Genomic DNA, 23,554 nt, shown 5'->3' with positions numbered 1-23,554 from the left:
GGTATATATCGAAGGATCTCGAACGGATTATTCACGTATACTGAAGTACCAATATAGAGTGAAATCTTGGTTTCCCTACCTGAACGCTATTCGCCAGCCCATATGTTCCTAAACCAAAATAGTTTTCCCCCAAATTGAATTAATTTAAAATGAATGAGTTCATTCCTCAATCACAGATGACTACTTAAAATTGTATAGAAGTTCATGCAATGGCAAACCTTGCATATAAAACGAAAAAGATAATCACAGTATTAAATAGATAAAACAAACGGAAACTTAATGTTATTTCACTGTATCTATACCAAAGAGTGCGTTCCACGTAAGTGGAAAATGAATAACGAAATTGTGATGAGGCGTTCTCCTTCCATAGAACCATCAGGTACCTCAATTAAAGACGAATCTTTATTCTTATCTATTCTTTGTCTTTAAGCACCATTCGATTCTGTCTGATGCTCACTGAACCTCCGTCTCGCTCAAATTTGTCGAATGTGATCTTTTCGTAACTTACGTCTTAAAATTCTTCTAAAGTGAAACGTGGCATTCTAAAGTGAACAATGGCATTCTCACTGAAAATAGTTATGCTGTAGCTTGCTATGGCTTTGTCAAAATGGTATCATTATGCTAAAACTGTGCGTCTTACTCGTTTTCACAAATTTCGAAAATTAGAGAAATAAGATTAATTTTCTTTATTTCTCTTCTTCTCAAGACATTTTTTCATCGTTGTTCGCCTTTCACTGCTGCTTCTGAACTTGTAGTTCTGTGCAGTTGAGCTCACATTTGTAATAACATCATTGTTAACTTCTTTATAGTTAACCTTCCAGCACGCGCACTTGGCAGTTTTACATGAGCACGTGCGCGTCGTATTTTTTACGACATCTGTTATTTTACCATTTTTTGGCACGAAAAATGACAGAAATGAGTGAATATTGATAATAAATTTGTTAAGAAATAAAATATTAATCTTATTTTTGCAAAATACAAATGATAAAGTTCTTATGTTAGTGAGATGGAAATGCAATAATGTATATTATAGAAAATTTTTATTATTTAATAATTATATTTTAAAATCGAAGATAATTTTAATATTCATCAACAACAAATATAGACAAACAAAAACGAAAACACCTTGCTGTGAAAAAAGTAAGTTTAGCATTAGTTTTTTCTGCAAGGAAATTTACTTCTTACTAGTTACAAAAATGCACTTTAAACTAACTTTAATATTTTTATTTGTTTCCAAAAAATAGAAATAAAAGAAAATAAGGAGTGGAAATCGCTACTGTTCTCCCATCCAAAGGTTTCCTTGTCTTACTTTTCTTCATCAGATAATTCTTGAAAAATGCGAGCAAGATCAGCACATATTTTTTTGGGTTGCACATATTTTTTTTTACCAGGAAAACCGATATAAAATTCACAGAGCCAAATGCATGCAAATTAAAATAATACCCGGCAATTAATAACACAAAATTACAAAATATTTGAGAAAAAAATTTCCGAATTTTAAAATACGACCACGCGCGTGTCGTATACTTTACGAAAAAGCTGGCACGTAGCACAAAAGCCAGTGGAAAAAAAAGTCAAACGACTTCCTGTTGACACATTCCATGATGTGGGGAAGGGTAGAGAGGAGGAATAGAAATGACCTTCAGACGTCTCAGCTTCTATATGCGAAAAATGTGCATTAAAAACTGAATTTGTCGGAAATTTTGCGCATACGCGCGTGCTGGAAGGTTAACCTCCTAGCACAAGGTTTTACCAAGAAACTCGGTATCCTAGATAACGAAAAACCGTCTTAAGTTTCAAAGCGTTTGCAGTTCCTGCATGCATCTCATTCTCATTATAATTGTCTCCAGGTCAGATTCATTTAATTGTATGTCACTTGCTGCCAGACTTATGTAAATGAGAGTTAAACAACAGAGAACGTTGAAATGATGTATCTAAAACTCTGAGTACAATTACGCGGCCTTACGGACTTGATGATTCATAATTGCAGACAACGTTCGTGATTCGAGGCATTTTTTGTTCAGATAATTGGTTCGTGAATGGAATTGTTAGTGAAGTGATGCATTCAATATCGAAATTCCACTGTAAATAGAACGCTTTGAAACTCTCGATTAGAGAGACTCTTTCCATTAGTCAATTCCTGATGTAATGAGGATAACGATTGTATTTGCTTTCCAAATAATCGGTTCCATACATTCAAATATTGTTTTTACTTCCTAGTACGAAGTAAAAAGGAAGTATTGTAATCGCGAAAAGTTTCGGGCAGCATATTTCAACGAAAATATCCATTTTGACCGCTATCGAATGCAATTTAACGATGTTTTTGCATGATATCTGTACGTAACGAAAGAATAAAATACTGTTTTCCTTCAAAAAAAATTATAAAACTGCTTTAAAATAATTTCTGAAGAGAATTTTTCGTGGCGTCTGTACGAACGTATGTACGTACGTATCTCGCATAACTCAAAAACGAGTAGCCTCAGAACGTTGAAATTTTGTATATAAGACTGCTATAACATGTAGATGTGCACCTCGTCTTTTGGTTCCAATCGGCCGCACCAAACGTATATAAATATATTTATATATATATCCACTCTGTTACCCGGCTCAGTGATCTCAGTTTCTTTACTCTTATGTTTGTAAATTGTATGTTTTTGCTTTAAAAATGATTGAATTATGTTGTTTTTATCTTCCGGTTAAGGTTTCTATGCCTTTAGTAAATCTGTATGCAATATTTTTAGAATTATCAAGAATTTTAAAGTTGTTTAAGTGCCGCTAAGCTTTTATTTCCATGGCGGCCATTGATTGTTTACATTTGAAACAGCAAACTAGTGGATTGTGTGGCCAATCTAGAGAAACTTAGCTTTGCTACAGCAAAGATAACGCCTTCATTTATTATTGCCAATTAAATCATGCTTAATTCTTTCTGGAATTTTTGCGAGGAAATAAGTGTTTAAGATTTACTTCGTAATTTTTAATGTAGATATTTTGTGTTTTTATGTATTTTTGCCTTCTCGCGAAGTGAAAACTGAATTAATTGAATGAGAAATACTGAATCGTCAGTGAAAAACTGTTTCTTTTTTGTTTTGTTTGCTTAATTTCTTTTATATATCATTCTAGCTTTATTATAGTATTTGAATAGAACATGTGGCAACGATTAGATAATTCTATTCTTTAAATGATATAAATTATGTGCATTATAAGTTATAATATGAACGAAATATAATACTGTTAAGTGAATCTAGCACCAGAGTGTCGCTATGGTAAACAAAAACTAGAGTGAATTTTAAAGAATGCATTTATTCTATTGCGGTTTATGCGCTATCGGCCAAGTAGATTTAATTCAATCCAATATGTTTAAATGAAATGCAAGAAAAAATGCGTATAATTTAATATTCCGTACGAGGAAGTCATGTGGTGTACACATCATATTTTTTAGTTTGTTCTTTTGATATTGTTAACAATATTTCTAATAGTTTAATAATAAAAATATTTTAATTTAATATGCAGTGTAATACGTAATCTACTTAAAAATTCAACCAAAATAACCAGTAGTCCAGTACCAGTCACTGAGTGACTGGTCGCCTTCTTAGCCCACCCACATGGAAGCATACATACATAAGTAACGCATTTAAAATTGAAAATCCTTAAGGCGTATCAAAAAGTCATCTTACTCCAATAGATGGATATCTCTAATTCAAAAAGCGTTTTCTCTGATTAAAAAAATATATGCTGTAATACTGTTCATTTTTATGCGAAAATTTCTGCTTAAGTTTCTGTACATAAATAAATAAAACTGCGTAATAAAAGAATTGTGCAAGTCTTTATTATTTATACAAAACTTGTAAACACGCTTTTCAGTAAACGATAGAAGAAGATTTGCTTGTAAAATGTTTCATTAATTATTTATATAAGTATTTTTTGAATACTTTGCAGTTTCTCTGAAGCAAAAAGTCAAAATAAATATTCTCAAAAGGCCCTTGTCGGATGATTGGCTTCAGAGCGTTTGGAATTCTAAAACTATAAGTACATAACCTTAACGATGGAGACGGAATATGTATTTAAGAGATAATTTATATCACTCTTTGTGACAGACACTGGATAAGAATAAATTTCAACATTTACTTGTTATTTATATCTAAAACAAAGATTTTATGTTCTCTTGAATTATGTTGTGTGTATTTAATTCTGGCAAAGCTCACTAGGGCTATCTGCCTAAGGGGCGGGATGCCTTCGTGGAGGACTTTCTAAGGAAAACTGGCTCGTATGCACGTTACACATGGGAAAAACCACGAAAAAAACCAAGCAGCCAGCCCGTTCGCGGGATTCGAACCTCGAACCGAACTACCAGTGTTCAGCGACTTTACCGCTCGGCCGCTGGTGAGCCCTCTTCAATTATGTATGCAGAACACATTTTCATTCTACATCATGCATAATAACGTACAAACGTTACGTTCAAAATTTCAAGTGATTCTCTATGGACATTTTAGACTTATCTTGGTTGCTGTGAACAAAAATCATTAAAAAAAATCAAAAATCCCATATAAAGTTTTCAAATTAACTTTACATGACATATATGCACATCTATTCACTTGTCGAACGAAGATAAGAAAACACGCAACAAAAATATTTTGTCAGATTCTCCAGACATACTGAAATGCTTAAAATTACTTAATTAAAAAATAACATAAAAAAAGGTGAAAACTGCATCTTTAATCTGTCCTCTAAACTTTGACTTCCGGTGTGGAAGAAAGTAACTTCCGATTTGTATTTTGTCGGACAAACTGCTATATCTTCACTTCTAATCAACATATCAACATATTAAGAAAACATAAGGCGTTTTTGATAGCTAACAAAGTGGCCTTTAAAAAAGTTAAATTTAAAAACAAATGAGAGTTTTAGCCGAAATCGACCTTATGAAAGAAGTCGGGGGTAGGCATGTGCTGCCACATCAAATTGTTGAAATTTCATGTGATGAAATGGGATCAGAGTATCAATCGTTGTTGTTCCGTTATGAAGTTCTTTGGCTTTCGAGAGAGAGAATTCTGATGATTATTCGTGAGTTGAAATAAGAATTAACAACAAGTTTAGAGGTAACTTTTAGTAAAAAAAATGCAAAATAAATATAAAATGTTTATTTTAAACCTTCTTTTGAGTTTGTTATTTCACTAGAAAACTCAGGCGAGGTGATCAACACGAAGACTATTAACACGAAGCCAGAAGAAACATTAGTACATTTTACTTCTTCTATACAGAGTAAGCTTAGATTTTTCAAAGAGTAAAATTACTGAGCAAACATTTTTTTAAAAAACTTATTCTTACTTATTTTCCTCATGGCAATAAGTGTAGAACATAAAAGAAAGAAATATTTCAGCTCAAACAGGAATTGTAGATAAAACTAAATAACTTTTAAGCCTAAAATACTTTATTTTGTTAGATATCTGACTATCGTATCTGATACCGTTTTTAGGCAGATTTTACTGATTTTAATCGTATAAAATCAAGAGGGGAAAACTACGCGTATAATTTAATTTCCGGAGGACACGATTGTAAGCAAGAACCTTGTAAAGATCTAGTTGTTCAGAAGTGTAAATCAATGTCCTTCAGACTCTACTAGACTAGAAAGCAAATTACGGCCGTATCCGACTTCATGTCACATAAAATAATCTTTTTACAAAATAGTTTTCTTAGATTGGTTTAAGTATTTTAACGGCGCATTATTAACGACGGCTAACGAAATGGCTGAAGTCAAAATAGTCTCTAGTAGAGCTGGCAATAGGACGTAACCTACTGACGAAGCTGCCCAAAAGCTGTAATGCGTTCAGAACCTTCGACTTTAATAACTGCATTTAGTGAGAACTGGGGAAAGAAGAAGCTATAGTAACGTTTTATGTCATAATAATTGATAAATTAACATAAAATACGTTATAACACGATAAATGAAAAGTATTTACACATAAATTACCGTTAAATATGACAATATTATTTATTTAAAAGAAACCTATAAGTTGTTGCGTAGTAATATTAACATCGCAATACCTAATAAGATATTTACATTTCTACGGTTCCGTATCTTGAATCGCGTCAACTATTACTGTTGCTCACTCTACGCCTCAAATCATTCAGTGCTGCTGGAACTGTGGCGTCTGCTACAGCTTGCAAGCCCTCGTCATCATCACTGTCGTTGTTGTCTTCCTCACAGTCCAATCAGTCTTTTCTAGTGCATTGTATGCATTTATATAATTAATTTTCGTTTAGAGTTTAGTAATTCGAAAATTGCTGATAAACAAAACATCACTCTGTCAACACATTAGTGCTAACTTTGAAAGAAATACAAAAGGTTCCAGCAGCACTGAATGATTTCAGGTCCGGAGAGAGCAACAATGTGCATCAGAACATAAACAGTTTAGTCTAAAGGCTCTAAAATGCCACACCCTTCTTCGAAAACTGAACTTAAGTCATAATTATGTTCGCAGACAATGCAACTGCTTCATGTTTATTATATACACAGAGCAGTCATTATTTTATTCTTCGGTACAGCAGAAGTGAAGAACTGCGTTTGATATTCTTTTCCAACTGTTTTATAACTACGAATTGGATCGTCTGACGATTTTAATGAATGAACCAATTTAATGAAGCAAATTAATGAGCCAAATTTAATGAACCTTCGGTATCGAAATAAGACATTTTTATATTATTTTGCAAAAATATATTATGAAACTACATACGCTTTTTTTCTCGGCAAATGTACTTTTAGCCCTCTTTAACTAAAATTCATATGCATATATGCAAAATAAACCCTTGACATCCGCGAATCCGACTTACGTGCATTGCTCCGGTCCCCTATCGCGTAACTCGGGAGTATCACCATATATTACTATGTATTTTTTAAAGTTGTAAGCACGCAACAATTTTCGGCGTCAGGAGTGGGGTTTGAATGCCAATAACAAGAGCGACGGAAGAACACTTGAGGCAGCTCATCAGTGCTTTTGCTGCGTTCCAAAAAAAGATGGAAGCTGGCCAAGCATCATTTAAAGAAGAAATGAAAGAAAAGATGGATGCTGGACAGGAAAAGATGAGATGAAATCCGTTAAAGAGGAGATGAAAATAGTCAACATCACGTATATTCGCATTCACATGCTGCAGGCTGAGTCGGCATTATTCATAAATAAATGCTTGATCGTTTTCTTTGCATAACGGGAAGGATATAATGCTTTCATGTTGATGTGAATAATTTGGTGTATAACGAGTCGAATTCTTCCAAGTCGTCTGTTCGATGAATACGAAGGGTTGTTCATGAAGCATGTGAGATTTCCTTCATTAATCATCAGTGTGCTCATCCTTTCTGTTACTGACACAAACGATATTTCTTTTCGAATTTTGTTACTCAGAATCCAGACCATTATCAGATGGTAGGATTCATTACGTCTTTATATCACTTTCTGTGTACTGAATTACTATAATAAGAGTATTCTATGTTCACTGGAGCTAATAAGAAGATTCTTTGTTCACTGATGCTGCAGAGCCTTCAGAAATCATTGTGTGAGGATTTACCGCAGTTATTTTATATTTATTCTTCACACATCAGTTACTCTGATTACAGAGATCTTCTAAGTAGTTCTATATCCTGAAACTCTCTAATGCTATCTTCTGCAATTTTTAATCGAATTGTTTAGAAACAAGGCCTCATAATTTTATTTTCGTTAAGTTTTCTATGGAATGTCTAGAATGTGTCTTAGTTTTAATTGTGGCATTAGACAATGTATGCACATACTGAAAAAGAGCGCTCGATCCATAGAGCTTAATCGCTATTTTGAAAGGTGTAGTGAACGGCTTTGGTGCAGTTATATTAGTGCGTTCTTAAGGACTGAGGGATCTGAGGTTCGATTAGAAAAAAAATGAAAATTATGCCCAAATAAATGTGCTTTTGCTACATGTCTTTAGGTACACTTTGATATGACAGTTTATTTATTTAATATAATTTTTGAATATTTACAAACCTAGAGGACACCTCATACGTGTTGTTTATAAAATTGTACACATACTAGACTACACTAGACATTATACCAGGGGTGACCAAAGTGCGGCTCGCGAGCCTGATATGGCTCTCGCAGGCAATTTGTACGGCTCGTGCATATAAAATATATGTATGAAATATGGTAAACTAAAACTATTTCAGTGTCCAAAAAGAAGTAATTAATTAGTTTAGACTCTTTCTACAAAGTTATCAGAAATTCCTTTCTATTTAAAACCTCCTCCACTACTTCTATAATGATGTAAATATGAACTTGTGGCTTTTGGAAAATCTAGATGCGGCTCTCGAACTGAAATCAAACGTGTGGCTGTTATTGACATGAAGTTTGGCCAACCCTGCATTATACACTAGACTACAAGACACTCGCTCACTGACTATTAACTGACTCGGCTAGGCACTCACTCTCCGCATACCAACAGGGTTTATATAGCTTTTGGCTTGCGTTCGAGAACATTCTGCGCCAAACCGGTACGAAATCGTTCCAGAAGGTCCTCCATCCGTCTATGACATATCGACAATTTTTGTCGCTAAATGGGCGATTTCTCGCCAAATATGCCAACTTTGCATTCCTTTGCTATTCTCTAGTTTTTATTTCATTATTTCATTTTATATTTAATATAATGTTATTCCTCTTTTCTAGTTCCTGCTAACGAATTCGAGCTGTCGTACAGGGAACTGAGCGATTCGTCTGTGAATGTAACCTGTGAAGCATTAGGACTGTTTCCAAAACCTGTATTAAAGTTATACCTCGAATCGTCAAACGGAAGCGCTCGGCAAGAAGTTTCCGACGTCATAACTGTTTCCATATCCAAACCTTCAGGTGTCTATGACGCGTATTTGTACAGGACGTTCAATGCCAGTGAACTTTCTAAAAACGGAGCCTCAGTCTTTGAGTGCTTGGTTGAACTTCCCGGCACCAATTACTTGAAAGCAAAGAGAATCGAATATTACCCTGGTAAGTAAATCAAGAATATCTTTAATTAGTGCTCTGCATGCACAGTTTTATGCTATAAAATATTTTGGTACTATGTGGTCTTTATAGTGTTTTTATGTTACAGTTTCATAGGAAACTTGATTCACTGCATATTTACTTATTTAAACATGTGCAAGTTACATGTGAATAAAACTATGATACATAAATCATGCGTTATATTGCTACGAAATGTCTGACCACTGTAAGATAGCTTCCTTGCAAAGCAGGTATAGAGTTTCTAGAAAATGGCAAGGGAAGGCAAAATTGCCATATTTGGCGAGAAATCGCCCATTTGGCGACAAAAGTGTCGATATGCCAAAGACATGGAGAACCTTCTAGAACGATTTCTTATCGATTTGGCGCAGAATGTTCTCGAACGCAAGCCAAAAGCTATATAAACCCTGTTGGTATGCGGAGAGCGAGTGACTAGCCGAGTCAACGTGCAATAGTTGTAGAGTTATCAGCAATTTAAAAGTTTAACCTTCCAGGACGCTCGTATGCGCAAAATTTACGATAAATTCAGTTTTTAATGCACATTTTTCGCATGGTGAGACGTCTGAAGGTCATTTCTATTCCTCCTTTGTACCATTCCCCAAAACATGGATTGTGCCAATAGGAAGTCATTTGACTTTTTTTTAACTGGGCTTTTTTGCTACGTGGCAGCTGTTACATAAATGTTACGACACGCGCGTGGTCGTGTTTTAAAATTCGGAAAATATTTTTCCTCAAATATTTTGTAATTTTGTGTTATTAATTATCGTGTATTATTTTAATTTGAATACATTTGGCTCTGTAAATTTTATACCAGTTTTCATGGCAAAAATATGTTCAACCAGCTGATTTTGTTCGGATTCTTCAAGAATTATCTGATGAAGAAAAGGAAGACAAGGAAACCTTTGGATGGGACAACAATAGCGATTTCCATTCTTTATTTTCTTTTATTTCTGTTTTTTAGAAATAAATAAAATCATTAAAGTTAGTTTAAAGTGCGTTTTTATAACCAGTAAGAAGTAAATTTTCTTGCAGAAGTAAGTAACGCTAAAATTACTTTTTTTTCCACCAAGGTGTTTGATGAACTTGTCTTTGATGAATATTAAAATTAGCTTCGATTTTAAAGTATAATTATTAAATAATAAATTTAAAATTTTCTATAATGAAATACATCATTTCATTTCCATCTCACTAACATAAGAACTTAAAAATAATTTATTTATATTTGAATGTGATATCACTTGTATTTTGCAGTAATAAGATAGATATTTTATTTCTTAACAAATTTATTATCAACATTCACTCATTTCTGTCGTTTTTCGCGCCAAAAACGGTAAAATAACGGATATCGTAAAAAATACGACGCGAGCGTGCTGATGTAAAATTGCCAAGCGCGCGTGCTGGAAGGATAATAGTCAGTAAGGGAGTATCTCGTAGTCTAGTGACGAGTTGGTCGTCGAGTGCATCGAGAGAGTCTCTTAGTGTATCGCAAGGTTAGCGCATCGTTGAGCTTAAAGTGTGTTGAGCTCCGAGACGACCGAACGGAGTCGGGAGCTGTAATGTAGTGTATCGTCGAGTGCATAGCGAGTTGTAGCGTGGAGAGTCTCCAGAGTACGTAGAGTTCTGAGAACGAGCGTGCAGAGTCGGGAGCTGTGATCTGGTGCTTTGCCCTGAAGCTGGGGAGGCTCTCAAGTACACAGAGTTCCGAGAACGACCGAGCAGGGTCGGGAGCTGTACTTTGGTGCTTTGCCATGAAGCTGTCTTCACCGCTATAGACTGAAGGTCTGAGGGCCGTGTAGCTGATTGTTTCAGCGTGCTTATAGTGGTTCTCAACGACTGTAAGCGCAATTTTGGAGCTGTCCTGAGTAATATACTGGCTAATAAATTGTGTTCCGTTACTTCAGCCTTGTCGTTAATCACTCTCAAACCCTCAACGTATAGAAAAACGTAACATGTTCTCCACCTGTCTGTAGCATATCATCGATTTTGTCGCCAAATGGACAATATCTCGCCAAATATGGCAACCCTGCGCTTCCACGCCGTTTTCTGGCAACCCTAAACCTGCTTTGCGGGGAAGCTATTTTACCGCGACTGGACATTCAATATTAATCTATGTCATATGACTCTTAAAAAATTATGATGATGTAAATGGAACTAAAACTCAAACAGCCAATATTAATTTTACAGCAGTATTAACTATTCAGTTAAAATACGTACATTGAAAACCAAAACTAGCTCAGTCTGGATTAAGATTTCATCCTAAACATAACGCACTTGCTTTCTACGCTTTGGCCTAGCTGGATTGCAGCTTGTCAGCTTCTTCTTTCTTACTGAAAAATTTATCTAAAATGTAAACGTTTAGGAAACAGGTACAATTAATGTGCCAACTTGATTGCGGTCGCAACATGTTTGCTGAAATAAAAGTCGAATTAAACCTACCTCAACTGTCAAATTTCTTATTCATTGTGGATTGGAGTTTCAACATATCTAAGCCATCAAAGTTCTCGTTGTTCATTACGCATTCAACCGCCTGCATTCTACTACAAAATCTATTAAATAAGTATATATATATAATATATAATATAAAAAAATACGATGGCTGCTTTAAGAAATGACTGGCGACCTCAAGATTAACTATTCTAAGTACTATGTTCTCCCCCTTAATTCATCTGTTTCCCCAAATTTGTGATCTTTCCATGTTACACATCGCTGCTTGAAAAATTTAACTAAAACCTAAAATTAACCAATCACAGTTATACTTATGCATCTACTTAGTATAAATACCGCTTCGCAAGCAAATATGCCATTCTTTTCCTTAACTTCTACTCTGCTAACATCTGTGCACTGCTTATGCTTACGTCGTACTTTTAAAACCCGTGTGCATAAAATTTATTGTATTCAACTATGATTGAAAAGTGATTTGTCTGACAAAGAGATGATTTTGAAATGTGCAAAAGTAAAGATGGTGACTCACCGAAATTAGTTTTATTAACATCTTCTTCCTGCCTTTTCAACTTAGCCATTATGGCTACGCAGAAAAATATGACGTCTTTAAAATAAATGTAGTATTTTAACTACGTAGAAGACACCGGTACTTTTAACTTTCGACAGTCGTCATGGCTTAGTGGAAAGGCATGCAGAAGAAGCTAAAAAACCTGGATCTTGACGAATCGCCAATCTTTATTTTCAGATTGTTTATTAATCAAACGACGGTTCACCAATCTTTATTATCAAGTTATTTTGGTACACATTTACCCAATCATAGTTAAATACGGTAATTTTTATGTGCACACATTTTTATGTACACTTTTTAAAAGTACCACGTAAGTATCTTAGACCGGAAAGCATAAACCATAAGTTTGTTTATATCTTCATTATTTTCTAAGTTATTAAACATCAAAATGGGTCCGGGACTTTATAAACACCCTGTATTTAAGCATTTAATCATTAATTTTATATGTAACTCAAATAGATGAATTAGTCTCATTCATAATTAGAATGACTGAAATATTTTCACCGCCATATTTGGATATTAAAAATAATTAAAAGCAAAGCGTAAAACTAGAGAAAAATTTTAGATAATGAGAGAAATATGCAAAGGCTGGAAAGCATTCGTATTAAAACAGTTCTTATTCTTTAATCGTTTTTTTTTTCCCTTTAATATCTTCCTTCTTTGAAGGAAACGTGTTCTTTTGCTTTGTTGGACTTTTCTCTATTTGCTGAATATTTCATGAGATAGAAACCCATTAAATCCAGATCGTAAAATTCGGTGATAAAAATGGAGCACTTGAAATTGAGAGTTAAAGTTTCCTTGTTCTTTTTTTATACTTTTGAAATTGACAAAATCAGACCCTAATAGGTTTTCTTTAAACTGCAGTCTTTTCTAAGACAATTATGAAGATCTGAATAGTGGTATTTCTTTTATGATTTTGTAGTTATAGATCTAGTTTTGACGTTGCATTAATGAATCCATCAGTATTTTATAATGCGCAATGTTTATTATCAGAATAATTTCACCTAACTAAACGTATTTATTACCGAAGTATCGTCATTAGAATTTTATTCGTGAAAGAGATTAAAGCATTTATTTTTAAAGCATTTTGTTACTGTATAAAGTTTTAAAAAACGGACAATAGTATAATGGACATTTTTTACAACTGGACTAAATAGTATAATTTGGTTTGCGTCTGCTTATTTGAATAGAAAAGTTCTCTCCAAAATGAGGCAACAGAAAATTAAAGGAAACATCTTCAGTGTGAAAGCTTTAGACTTCGTAAACGAAAAACATATGCAAATATTTGAAGTATTGTGAATACACTGATCTTTCTATCTTCAGGCGAAAGACAAAAAGATTTGCATGACATGGACCGAGCTTTAAGTAAAATTTCTTCCACCCACATTAAACTTTCTGTCGGAATATACTTGAATTAAAATCTATTTCCTAGGCGAAAATTTTAATTCTTTAAATCTCCTGTTTAATGGAAGTTTTCATTCTTGTAATTAGTTCAGATTTAGAACCTAAAAATAAAATAAGTGGATAGGTTTAAATTATACATATATAAGTTATTAGGATGTAATTATACATAAATAGTCATTGGATTGACAAGTCATTAGTATTTTTGAAGTAGGAAACACGAAAAATGAGCAGTACCCTCGGATCGAACATGTGCCTCTCGAATAAACACTGAGTGTGCTACCGTTACACCACGAAGGCTTGCAAAAAGGAAGAAGAAAATACCTTATATACACTATTTTTTAGGCAGGATTAGGGACCCAATCGCCAAGTCCAGGTGTCGAAGAATCATCATTCATCACCTTTTAGTTAGGGCGCGACTGTAGAATCATTAGGTTTTTTTAAACAAGAGACATGAAGTATGAGGAATGCCTTTGCCGGGACTCGAATTTGCACCTCTCGAATACGTGCCGAGTGTGCTACCGTTACTCCACGAAGGCATGCGGAAAGGAGGAAGAAAATACCTCATAAACGTAATAATTGTACTGGTGTTTTCCATAGATAATTTCAGCTTTTATTAATAAGAGGTAGCGGTTAAATATTTTCTCCTTTTGCATTGCTATCAATGTGCCTCAGAGTCAGCTATCTTATCTTATTTTTTTGCAAGCTTCAGCGGGAAGAAAAACGGTATGGCGTAAAACTTAAAGACTTACTTCAGCATTTACGATTTAGCCTTTTCGGTGGTGTTTTGCTTTGAAACAAACGCGGGTTGACATTCAACAAATTATCAATTATGAGAAACGCTATTCCCTGCAAGTATATGAAAATAATTATAATCCGTAGACCCCAGTAGCTATAACGATACGTGCAACAAGTTCCTCAGCACTTCTGACAGGGATTTTGCACACTAATGTCTTAAGGTAGGCCCAGAGAAAGTAGTCAATGCCGGTGAGGCCTGGTGATCTTGCTGGCCAATCTACCGTACCACCCTTGCCTATCCTAAGCTAAGGATACGTTTAGAACGTAATTTCGAACACCTCCTTTGATGACGATCGTCTGCTTTTCTTCTTACTTCTTGGTTTCTTCAGAAAGGGCATTTTTCGAATTAAACATAATAAAATGCTTCCAAAAATTTCCGTAACTCACAAAGGTGTTCCTGCGCTAAGTTTAAAAAGCTTTTGTATATGATAATGAATTTTTTTAATATACTTGATCTGAGACTGATAGATAACAATGCAAGCTCTCAATTTAATAAGAAGTTATTATATTTGGAATATATTACATTTTATTATGTAGTGAAATACGGTGCTACTAATGCATGGATATACTTCTCAAAGAAAAAAGGAATAAATAGCAGTAATACAGATACAAAGTAGGAACATGTAGCATATATTTCACGAAATAAGAAGAAACACTACATACATAACCGAAGCAAAATAAAGAAAGAAAATTGTATTCTATGGCAGACAAACCAATTTTCAAAGCATACAGTAAGCCAATGACCGTTTTCAAAACACACCAGTTTTCAAAGAAAGCCAATAATCGTCTGAGACGTTTTTGCTTATTTAAACTCCTTTTAGCGAAGATTTAAGTTGCAGAGAAAAGTCTCATTTTCAGGTAGCGTTTAGTAAATAATAAACAAACAAATAAACAAAGCTTCCCCACCTACGAGAGGATCTTCTTTAAGTTAATTTGTTCAAAAGAATAAATTCTTATACCATGAATTCGACTCTGATAATAAATGGCAAATTTTTTAAATGCTATCTATGATGTATTTCATAAATATGACTGAATTCCTGGTATTAAATCACAGATTTGGATAAGGACACTTTTTACAAAAAAAATTAAGATCAATAAAATTATTTTGTGTATTGTTTTGAAAAAAAAAAAAAAATTGCTAACGTTTGAAGGAGCCCGTAGCAAAAATTGATATAGATGTTGAGTGATGCATATATTAATATATATTGCATAAATATAGTTAAATATAAACTGGCACGCCTAAAACTTTCTTTTTCAACAAAATTACACTGGTGTCCAAAATTAAGGTTACGAAGACAAAATGCGTGACATCTCGAAAAATATTTGGTTTATATTAACAAAACTCCTTACAAAGAAGCCGAATGCTGTTGGACAGACACACCGGGTGAAGGACCTCCCACCGAGGTCCTCATTATACGGGACCCATTAAGAGTTTGAAATATCCAACACCCGTGGGACCTCGTTCTCGCAGGCGCAACCCCCGCAGTCCCCGTCCGGCTTTTAATAAGCATTGCCCAGAACGCTTCGTTGCTAATTTTAAAACGCTGTCACCTTGCCTCCGGGCACCACTCCATCGGCAAAACCACATTGTATTAAGGTGCTCTGTCCGCTTTGTCAGTCCCCGCCACGAAAACTGAATGGGGTCAAACCCCCGGGAACTCAGTCGACAAATGCACCATGTAGCTGCACCACAGCCGAAGGAACAGACACGACAGTACCAGTACGGTCCCTGCCAAGCCTGAACCAACCTGAGTACAATACTCGGGTTCTAGTCCTGTGAAGATAATTTGTATACCCCCGTGGTTGAGACTGCCTAGGTACAGATCCTAGCCAGTACTTCCCAGGCGTTCGCCTGAGTCAACCCCCGGGGGGGGGAAATGCTGTTGGACAGGTAATAGTCCTAGTCAATAGTAACAAGGTTTTAAAATACAACGGTGGGTGAATATTTTGAGATATGCGAACGAAATCAATCTTGGCCAAAACATGACACCTCGTATTTCCAGAATGGCGAAGTTAATAAGCTACACAGCTTTAAATTTATAACACGCCTCACAAGAATTCTCATAATGACAATGATGTTGTGGATTATAGCCACAAACAATTTTATGCAGCTCACAAAAACATTTCAAACATGTCTTGTTGGAAATATGATGCTGCAAAGACTTCAAGTGTTTAGTTATTTGAAATTCCACTTACAACAAGTACCTTTCGTTTAAAACCAAACCAAGGTCTTATGTCGGCGACTTCACTAGCCACACCATACGGCAACATATACTTAGTCCGGAAAATGATTCTCCAGTGAAGCTCTGTGCAGCCTCGCTTTAAAAATAAAATCCTGGGAACTCATAATATAACAGCTCACTGGAAAAGCCTCTCAGAGGTTAAAAAAAAATGATCCCGTAACAGAGTGCCGTCATGGTGCTTGTGTCGAAGTCATGCATTTGAGCATGACCGTTCAATATTATGATTCCTCACACAGAGATTCCATTTCACCAAAGTGGGCGATTTCTGTTATGTCGGAGAGATAACAGCTTGTCCCTGGCTTTCTCCAGACGACTATTTGTCAAGCATCATTCTATGTTCTAAATCTCAGCTCATAACTGAGGAGGGTTTTACTCTCATCTTAATGTGCCTAACAATGATGCGCCTGGCTAAAATGAAACCGGGTTTTTATCCGAGATCTGTTGCGGATATATATCGTGGACTACCAGACGTAAAGGCTCTTCTCTGCTGGGAGTCCTTATTCAGTTTGCCTGCAGATTTTGTTGCAAACGCAATTGTGGCATTCTAAAAGAACTTTCTAGTCTTTATTTTCTGTGATATGGTACTTTTAATGTCATTTACTTATCCTCTGAAAGTATCGTGTCTTTTGGATACCCTTGACACAACTTGTTGGTGGTGATATGTGTAGTTTATAATCTATCGGAAAGGCAAAATCATTTGGTATTGCACAGTAGCTTAGATTATAAAAAAAATTCACTGTAATGATAGGATGTTATGCTCTTTGGTCATAGGCTGACCATTTCGAAACATTGATTTTTTTTAACGTGATATTCTTTCGTACTGATGCACTCATGTGAGCAACAAACTCAGACAGCATGAAAAACGCTGCAAAATGTAAGGCAATGTGAGAAGAAAATGGCTCATGGATTAAATTCTTGCGATCTTACAGTGGCATATTTCCATCTTTTCCGAAATTCTTTTGCATTACTTAATGAGTTAGCACAAAAGCTGGATTCTCATGGATTAAATTCTTGCGATCTTACAGTGGCATATTTCCATCTTTTCCGAAATTCTTTTTCATTACTTAATGAGTTAGCACAAAAGCTGGATTAAAGCTGGATTCTCATGGATTAAATTCTTGCGTTCTTACAGTGGCATATTTCCATCTTTTCCGAAATTCTTTTGCATTACTTAATGAGTTAGCACAAAAGCTGGATTAAAGCTGGATTCTCATGGATTAAATTCTTGCGATCTTACAGTGGCATATTTCCATCTTTTCCGAAATTCTTTTGCATTACTTAATGAGTTAGCACAAAAGCAGCATTGCCTATGGAAAGAACCAATATACAGTGCCGATTAACCGGGTGCGGATTATCCTTGCATCACTAAGCACACGCCCGCACACTTAACGCTATGAAAGAGAGTGTGAAAACACAACACGTGCAAGTCATAGCATGCACTAGAAACGGCTGAAGTGCGTCTTTAGGTTTAGTCTCAACGATTACTTTGTCTTCTCATAATTCTTGCTGAGGAAGATGATGATTTAATAAAATTTTATAAAATGTTAACTGTACTGGATGCCATTATACGGAGTAGCAAAAGCTTGGCCGTAAGTACAACCAATAACACTTATTCGATCATAGAGAAAGGTTCCTGCGAATATAAAAAATCTGAGATTTACCTATTGTGAAAGCATCGAGGCAATAACTGAAGTTGTATGCCGAAAAATTAAAAATCGATCGGGAAAATACCGAGGTTTGATTCAATGACGATTCGACTGAGCTGGACTTTCAGTGCTTGAGTGACATTTATCTCGTTTCAAACGTCAAAACAACATAAGAGGCAGAGTGGCAGTGAAAATGACAAGCGAAGACGGCGCTTACAATTGCATTAGTCCTGAAACAGCAATGAGTTTTGTTGAAACTCTCTTGAACTTCGTTGACCAAAGGGGATTCGAATACAACTATAAAATAACACTTCGAAACTTACGTAGCAAATTCGACAAATATTTAAACGCCTTCAAAAATAAAGTAACATTACTGATAGTTTTGAAGAACAAAATACACACAATACGTAAGAAAATTAATAGTTTAGCTTATCCATTTTTCTAGTATTGCATTTGTCTTAGCGATGCCAGCAAACCTAATCTAGAATAATTATTTTGTATACCTTTTTGCACTTTTCTGAATTGAATAGTTGGCCTGTTTTTGTGAATTTTATTGGTTTTACTTGAGTTCTATATTGTAATATGTGCATTTAAGGCAGTATTTTATAATAATTTTCTTTGACTTATTTTTGAATGTTTGATTTATTTTTGAATGAATGTGGTTTTTGAATTGGAAATTTTTCATATCTTTATGTTGGCTTTATTCTTGTACTGTATTTCTATCGCGTTGCCAGCGAACCTTATGTAGAGTTTTTATATTACTTGGAGTGGTTTTGTTTTTAAACCAAGTTTATGTTTTGTATTGTAATAATATCTCAGGTTCAGTGTATTTTATGATAATATTGTTCAGTTATCAAAGTTATTGGTTCTTAATTATGAATTCATATGAAGAAATTTTATTTGGCAGTTTATTATTGTCTTAGTTTATCTTTATGCATTTTTTTCTAAACTGAATGGTTCTTCTTGATATTGTGAATCTAATTGAAATTAATTGTATATAATACAGTAATGGATGTATTATATTTTGTTTGTTTGTTTGTACCATAGTTTTTATTTAAATTAGTTGGACTCAGTTTTGAAAGTATTTCGTATTTTCAGTACAAATTATGAAAGTATACTCGGTTTATTGTTTGAATGCTATAGGTACTACTTGTAACATGCTTTCTTTAGGGTCTATTAATGACTATGTTACTTATGTCCTTGTGTTCTTGAAGGCCTTGTATGCCACTGTAAACTTATTCTGCTTAGTTATAATAAATAGCTTCTGGAGGCAGAGGCTTTAATCCGTGTAAGGCAGACATCATGTCAGCTAGGTAATGGAGCCCCTGTTCTCTGGTTAACGGTTAACAGTTTAGCTTATCCGTATTTTGCAGTTATCCGTGAACTGCTTCCCCGGCATTAAAGCGGATAATTGAGTGTACACTGCAATATTATAACTATGACTACAGAATTACACGAAAAGTGAAATTTCTATGAATAAGTCACTATTTATTGTGCTTTATATGAGTTATTTAAATGCTTTCATTTTAACAATATTTGATATTTCTCTTTTATACAGACGCCCTTCACGAATTATCTTCAGCGTCCCATACAACGTGGTTGTCATGGTTACCTCTAGCTTGGAGTGTCAAGTTAGCTTACATTTGGAATTTTTTATGGCATTGAAGGTACTTTATCGGTACTGGAAATCTCAGTTTTCATGGGTGCTCGACAAGATGTTTGTCATTGCGGTGAACGCCAGATATTTCAGAAGAAAAGTGCCTGAATGTATTCTTTTCCCTGTACATATCATCAGTTAAAAATCCCTATATTCTGCATAAAAATATTAATCATATCACTATTTATATTATTATATATTATCTATATGGTATAACTATTTATATATTATCTATATGGCAATCCAATGCATAAAATGTAAGAATTAAAAACCGAATAAATTTACGAAAGTGGTTTATAAAATGGGTGGAAAAAATATCTATTAATATATTTACATTATGAAACTAGTTTTTAAAGCATTTTCCGAATTTTATTACAAAGTTTGCAATTAAAACTCTCATTAACAAACATAATATTGAGTATATGCATCTATATTAGTTTTTAAATTCCTTTATATGTTTAAATATTTTCCCTAAATTTGCAAAACAGTTTTCTAAACTTAGCTACAAGATCAGTTGCAACGCAAATGTTACGACCTAAGCCTTTCAGAACATAATTTTTAATTAAGCCTTATTAACATGGCTCTTTTCATAAACATAACTATTGGGAAATATTAAATATGATCCTTTTTTATGATGATTTGTTATAAAAAAAGTTCTTTATAAGAGAATAAGCTGACAGAAGTGTTGACATATTACATCCAAAACAGGTCAAGATTTTGCAAGAAACTAATCCTTTTCAATAATAATAATACAAATTATAAAATAGATCAAAAATGAAAATAATTGCATTTTTGATAAAAAGCATCAACTTTCAAACTTTATTAATCAGGAGCTCTTATTTATCTGTAATTCGTTCTCACTGTACTCCATGGCCCACCAGCGGCCGAGCGGTAAAGTCGCTGAACACTGGTAGTTCGGTCCGAGGTTCGAATCCCGCGAACGGGCTGGCTGCATGGGCGTTTTCGTGGTTTTCCCCATGTGTAACGTGTATACGAGCTAGTTTCCCTTAGAAAGTCCTCCACGAAAGGGATCCCTTCCCTTAGGCAGATAGCCCTCGTGTGCTTTGCCATAATTAAATACACACACACATACACACATTATACTCCATGTTTTCCCCTTTTATACAATGAATCAAGAATCTATCGAAAAGAACTCTTTAAAATCCGTTAATATAGGATCACCACGCAGTTTTAATAGGTTCAGTATTTAATTAGCAATAACAAACTCATGAATGTTTTTGAATTTTAAAAAATTAATTCGGAGTGTAACTTTTGCTACAAATCTAAGCATACTGTACTATATGTAATTGTGTTTTCAGTCAGAAAATAAAATTTTAAACAACTAATTTGGAGTGTAACTTTTGCTACAAATCTAAGCATACTGTACTATATGTAATTTTGTTTCCAGTCAGGGAAAAAAAAAAAAAAAAAAAAAAAAAAAAAACCTTGTACACCTTAGATCAACCACTTTTATTTTCTTGAGTCTTTCGTTATAGATTTTAATATCAAAAAAAACCTTTGGTTAACTAAAAATACATACTAAACTCGGTGAAGTATTGTCTATGTAAACGTCTCAGATGCTTGTTGTCACTTCCACATGTAAGATGTCTGAAAAACGGAGTGTTGTTTTTTAGGCGTTTAAATATGAATATTGCTGGATATGAAATGTTTGTTTATAAGCAGCATATGCTTGAAATGTTAATTGATGTTGTTATACGTTCACATTTATATTTTACCTTGTATTTTGCGTTTATAATAACGCATCCTTTATAAAAAAAAACATTTTGGAATTATTTTATAAATATTATAATTTTTTGCTTGCTGATGCTAACGTATCATGATACAATGTGAAGCTTGTTATTTAATACATGTATTACATGTACACACATGTCTAATACAATGTGTATAATACATTATACATTTATTCCAAGGTATGTCCTATAATGACTGAAAACTGTATATAAAATATGCCGTTTTATAAAGAAACATCCAAGAACAAATGTAAAATAAATATGAATTGATTTTGAATGTTTTGTTGTTATTTACTTATGCTAGTTGTAAATTTACAAAGTTTAAATAGACTTTTTCCCAGTGAATGCTTACAATTATTATTTTAATTCAGATCAAAAGGAATTCGGCAAATACATTTCGGCAGTAATAAGTTTCAGAGTAATCATCCATGAATTCATAGCAACACAACAGCAAATAATATTTTTATTTAAAAGTTATTTGGATTATGAAATTTTGAAATCGGTGAGATTTCAAAATTTCATATTCGCTTTCTTAAATACGCTGAAAATGTTTATTAACATCAAATGTATTTTTATGCCATTTTAGAAGTAGAAAACTATTTTAAATTTTAGATGCATCTTACATAAAGAAGAAAATAATAATTACATTCGCAATGTTCCTTCGCCATTTCGTTTTAAGAACAAATTACCATTACTTATTCTCTCACGTGCAAATTTTTTATACGCATGTATGAACAAAAATAAAGGAAGCAGCATTTATAGCACTTCATAAAAATTATTTGAAAGAATTTTCTGGTTTGGTTTGGTTTTATTAGATTACGTCAGAGCAATATCTGCCTTAAGGGAGGAATGCCTTCGTGGAGGACTTTCTAAGGGAAACTGGCTCGTACGCACATTACACATCGGGAAAGCCACGAAAACTCCCATGCAGCCGGCCCGTTCGCCGGATTCGAACCTCAGACCGAACTACCAGTTTTCAGCGACGTTACCGCTCGGCCACTGGTGGTCCCAAAAGAATTTTCTGAATTTGTTGTCAGAATGTGAGAAAACACAGCAGTACACAACCGACAACTAAAGGGAAACACTTCCAGCAGCGTAAAGATTATGAAACAACATTCTTTAACATCACTTCTGCGTAGCTTTGTAGCAAAATAATTTCTACACAAATTTGTCATAGCGTAGCAACAAGCAACATTCAAAACTATATTAAATCAGTCATATTGCTTTAATGAATAATTTTATTTTATTTAGAATAAGAAATCAAGCTTTATTCATTTTACTGCAAGCATTTTTTCTACGCTTTTGTCTACGCTTTTGTCATAATATAAGAAGATGGGGCCCACACATTCTCCGGTTCAGTCTCAGAGAGCCAACATTTGAAGATTTTCGATAATTGTAAAATAAAGTATCATAATTGAAAGTTTTCTATCATTTTATATTTTGATTTTTTTTTTTTTTTTTTTCTTTTCTTTTTTTGTAATAAAACGCATTCTTTATACTTAAGGTCCCGCACTTTAAACAACTGCGCTTAACAGGAGTTAAATACCTCAGATCTATTGTGAAGTAGGAAAACAAAAAAAAAATTAATCAAATTCAGAATTTTTTCAAATTAAATGAAATTTTAATTAATGTCATGCTAAAAATACAGCTAATTTTCTAGCATTTTAATCAGTAAAAAAGATTGGGATAACCTGAAAATAAATTTTATAAGTTCTAAAAATCCTCATCTTTTGAACTATTTTATGATTCAGTTAAATCAGTTTTACTTTTGCGCTTCGTTTTCAGTATTTTGTATTTCTTAATATTTACATGGATCAAACATTAAGTAATAAATGTCTCCACGAATGCCTGGCAAATATATATCTCAACAGAACGTTTTAAGTTGAGATATATATTTTTATATAGATATAAATTATATAGAGATATAAATTTTACTTTGTGGGAAGTAGAATGTTTATCTGAAATAGTTATCTCTTCCAATGAAAAACGAGAGATACATAGTTACAATAACCGTTTAGGTATTTTAACGAGCATTTTAGGTTTAAC

At 33.9% G+C, this 23,554-nt stretch overlaps 1 protein-coding gene across 1 annotated transcript in view; it reads left to right on the top strand.

Annotated features, from left to right (window-relative positions):
- LOC146997051 (uncharacterized) overlaps nucleotides 1-21,785 on the top strand; it is a 64,932-nt gene extending 43,147 nt beyond the window's left edge. Inside the window, exons 3-4 of the mRNA XM_085816455.1 lie at nucleotides 8,676-8,990; nucleotides 19,659-21,785. Coding sequence (XP_085672581.1) covers nucleotides 8,676-8,990; nucleotides 19,659-19,765 — 422 coding nt within the window. The 3' untranslated portion in view covers nucleotides 19,766-21,785. The remainder of the gene's footprint in view (nucleotides 1-8,675; nucleotides 8,991-19,658) is intronic.
- The last annotated feature ends 1,769 nt before the right edge of the window (nucleotides 21,786-23,554 follow it).

Source organism: Stegodyphus dumicola, chromosome 5, assembly GCF_044657685.1.
Source record: "Stegodyphus dumicola isolate Sdum_Otavi_A_Nest chromosome 5, ASM4465768v1".
NCBI classification, from domain to species: Eukaryota; Metazoa; Arthropoda; class Arachnida; order Araneae; family Eresidae; genus Stegodyphus; species Stegodyphus dumicola.
Note: the sequence above shows the minus strand (reverse complement) of the source record. Positions and strands in the feature narration are given on the sequence as shown.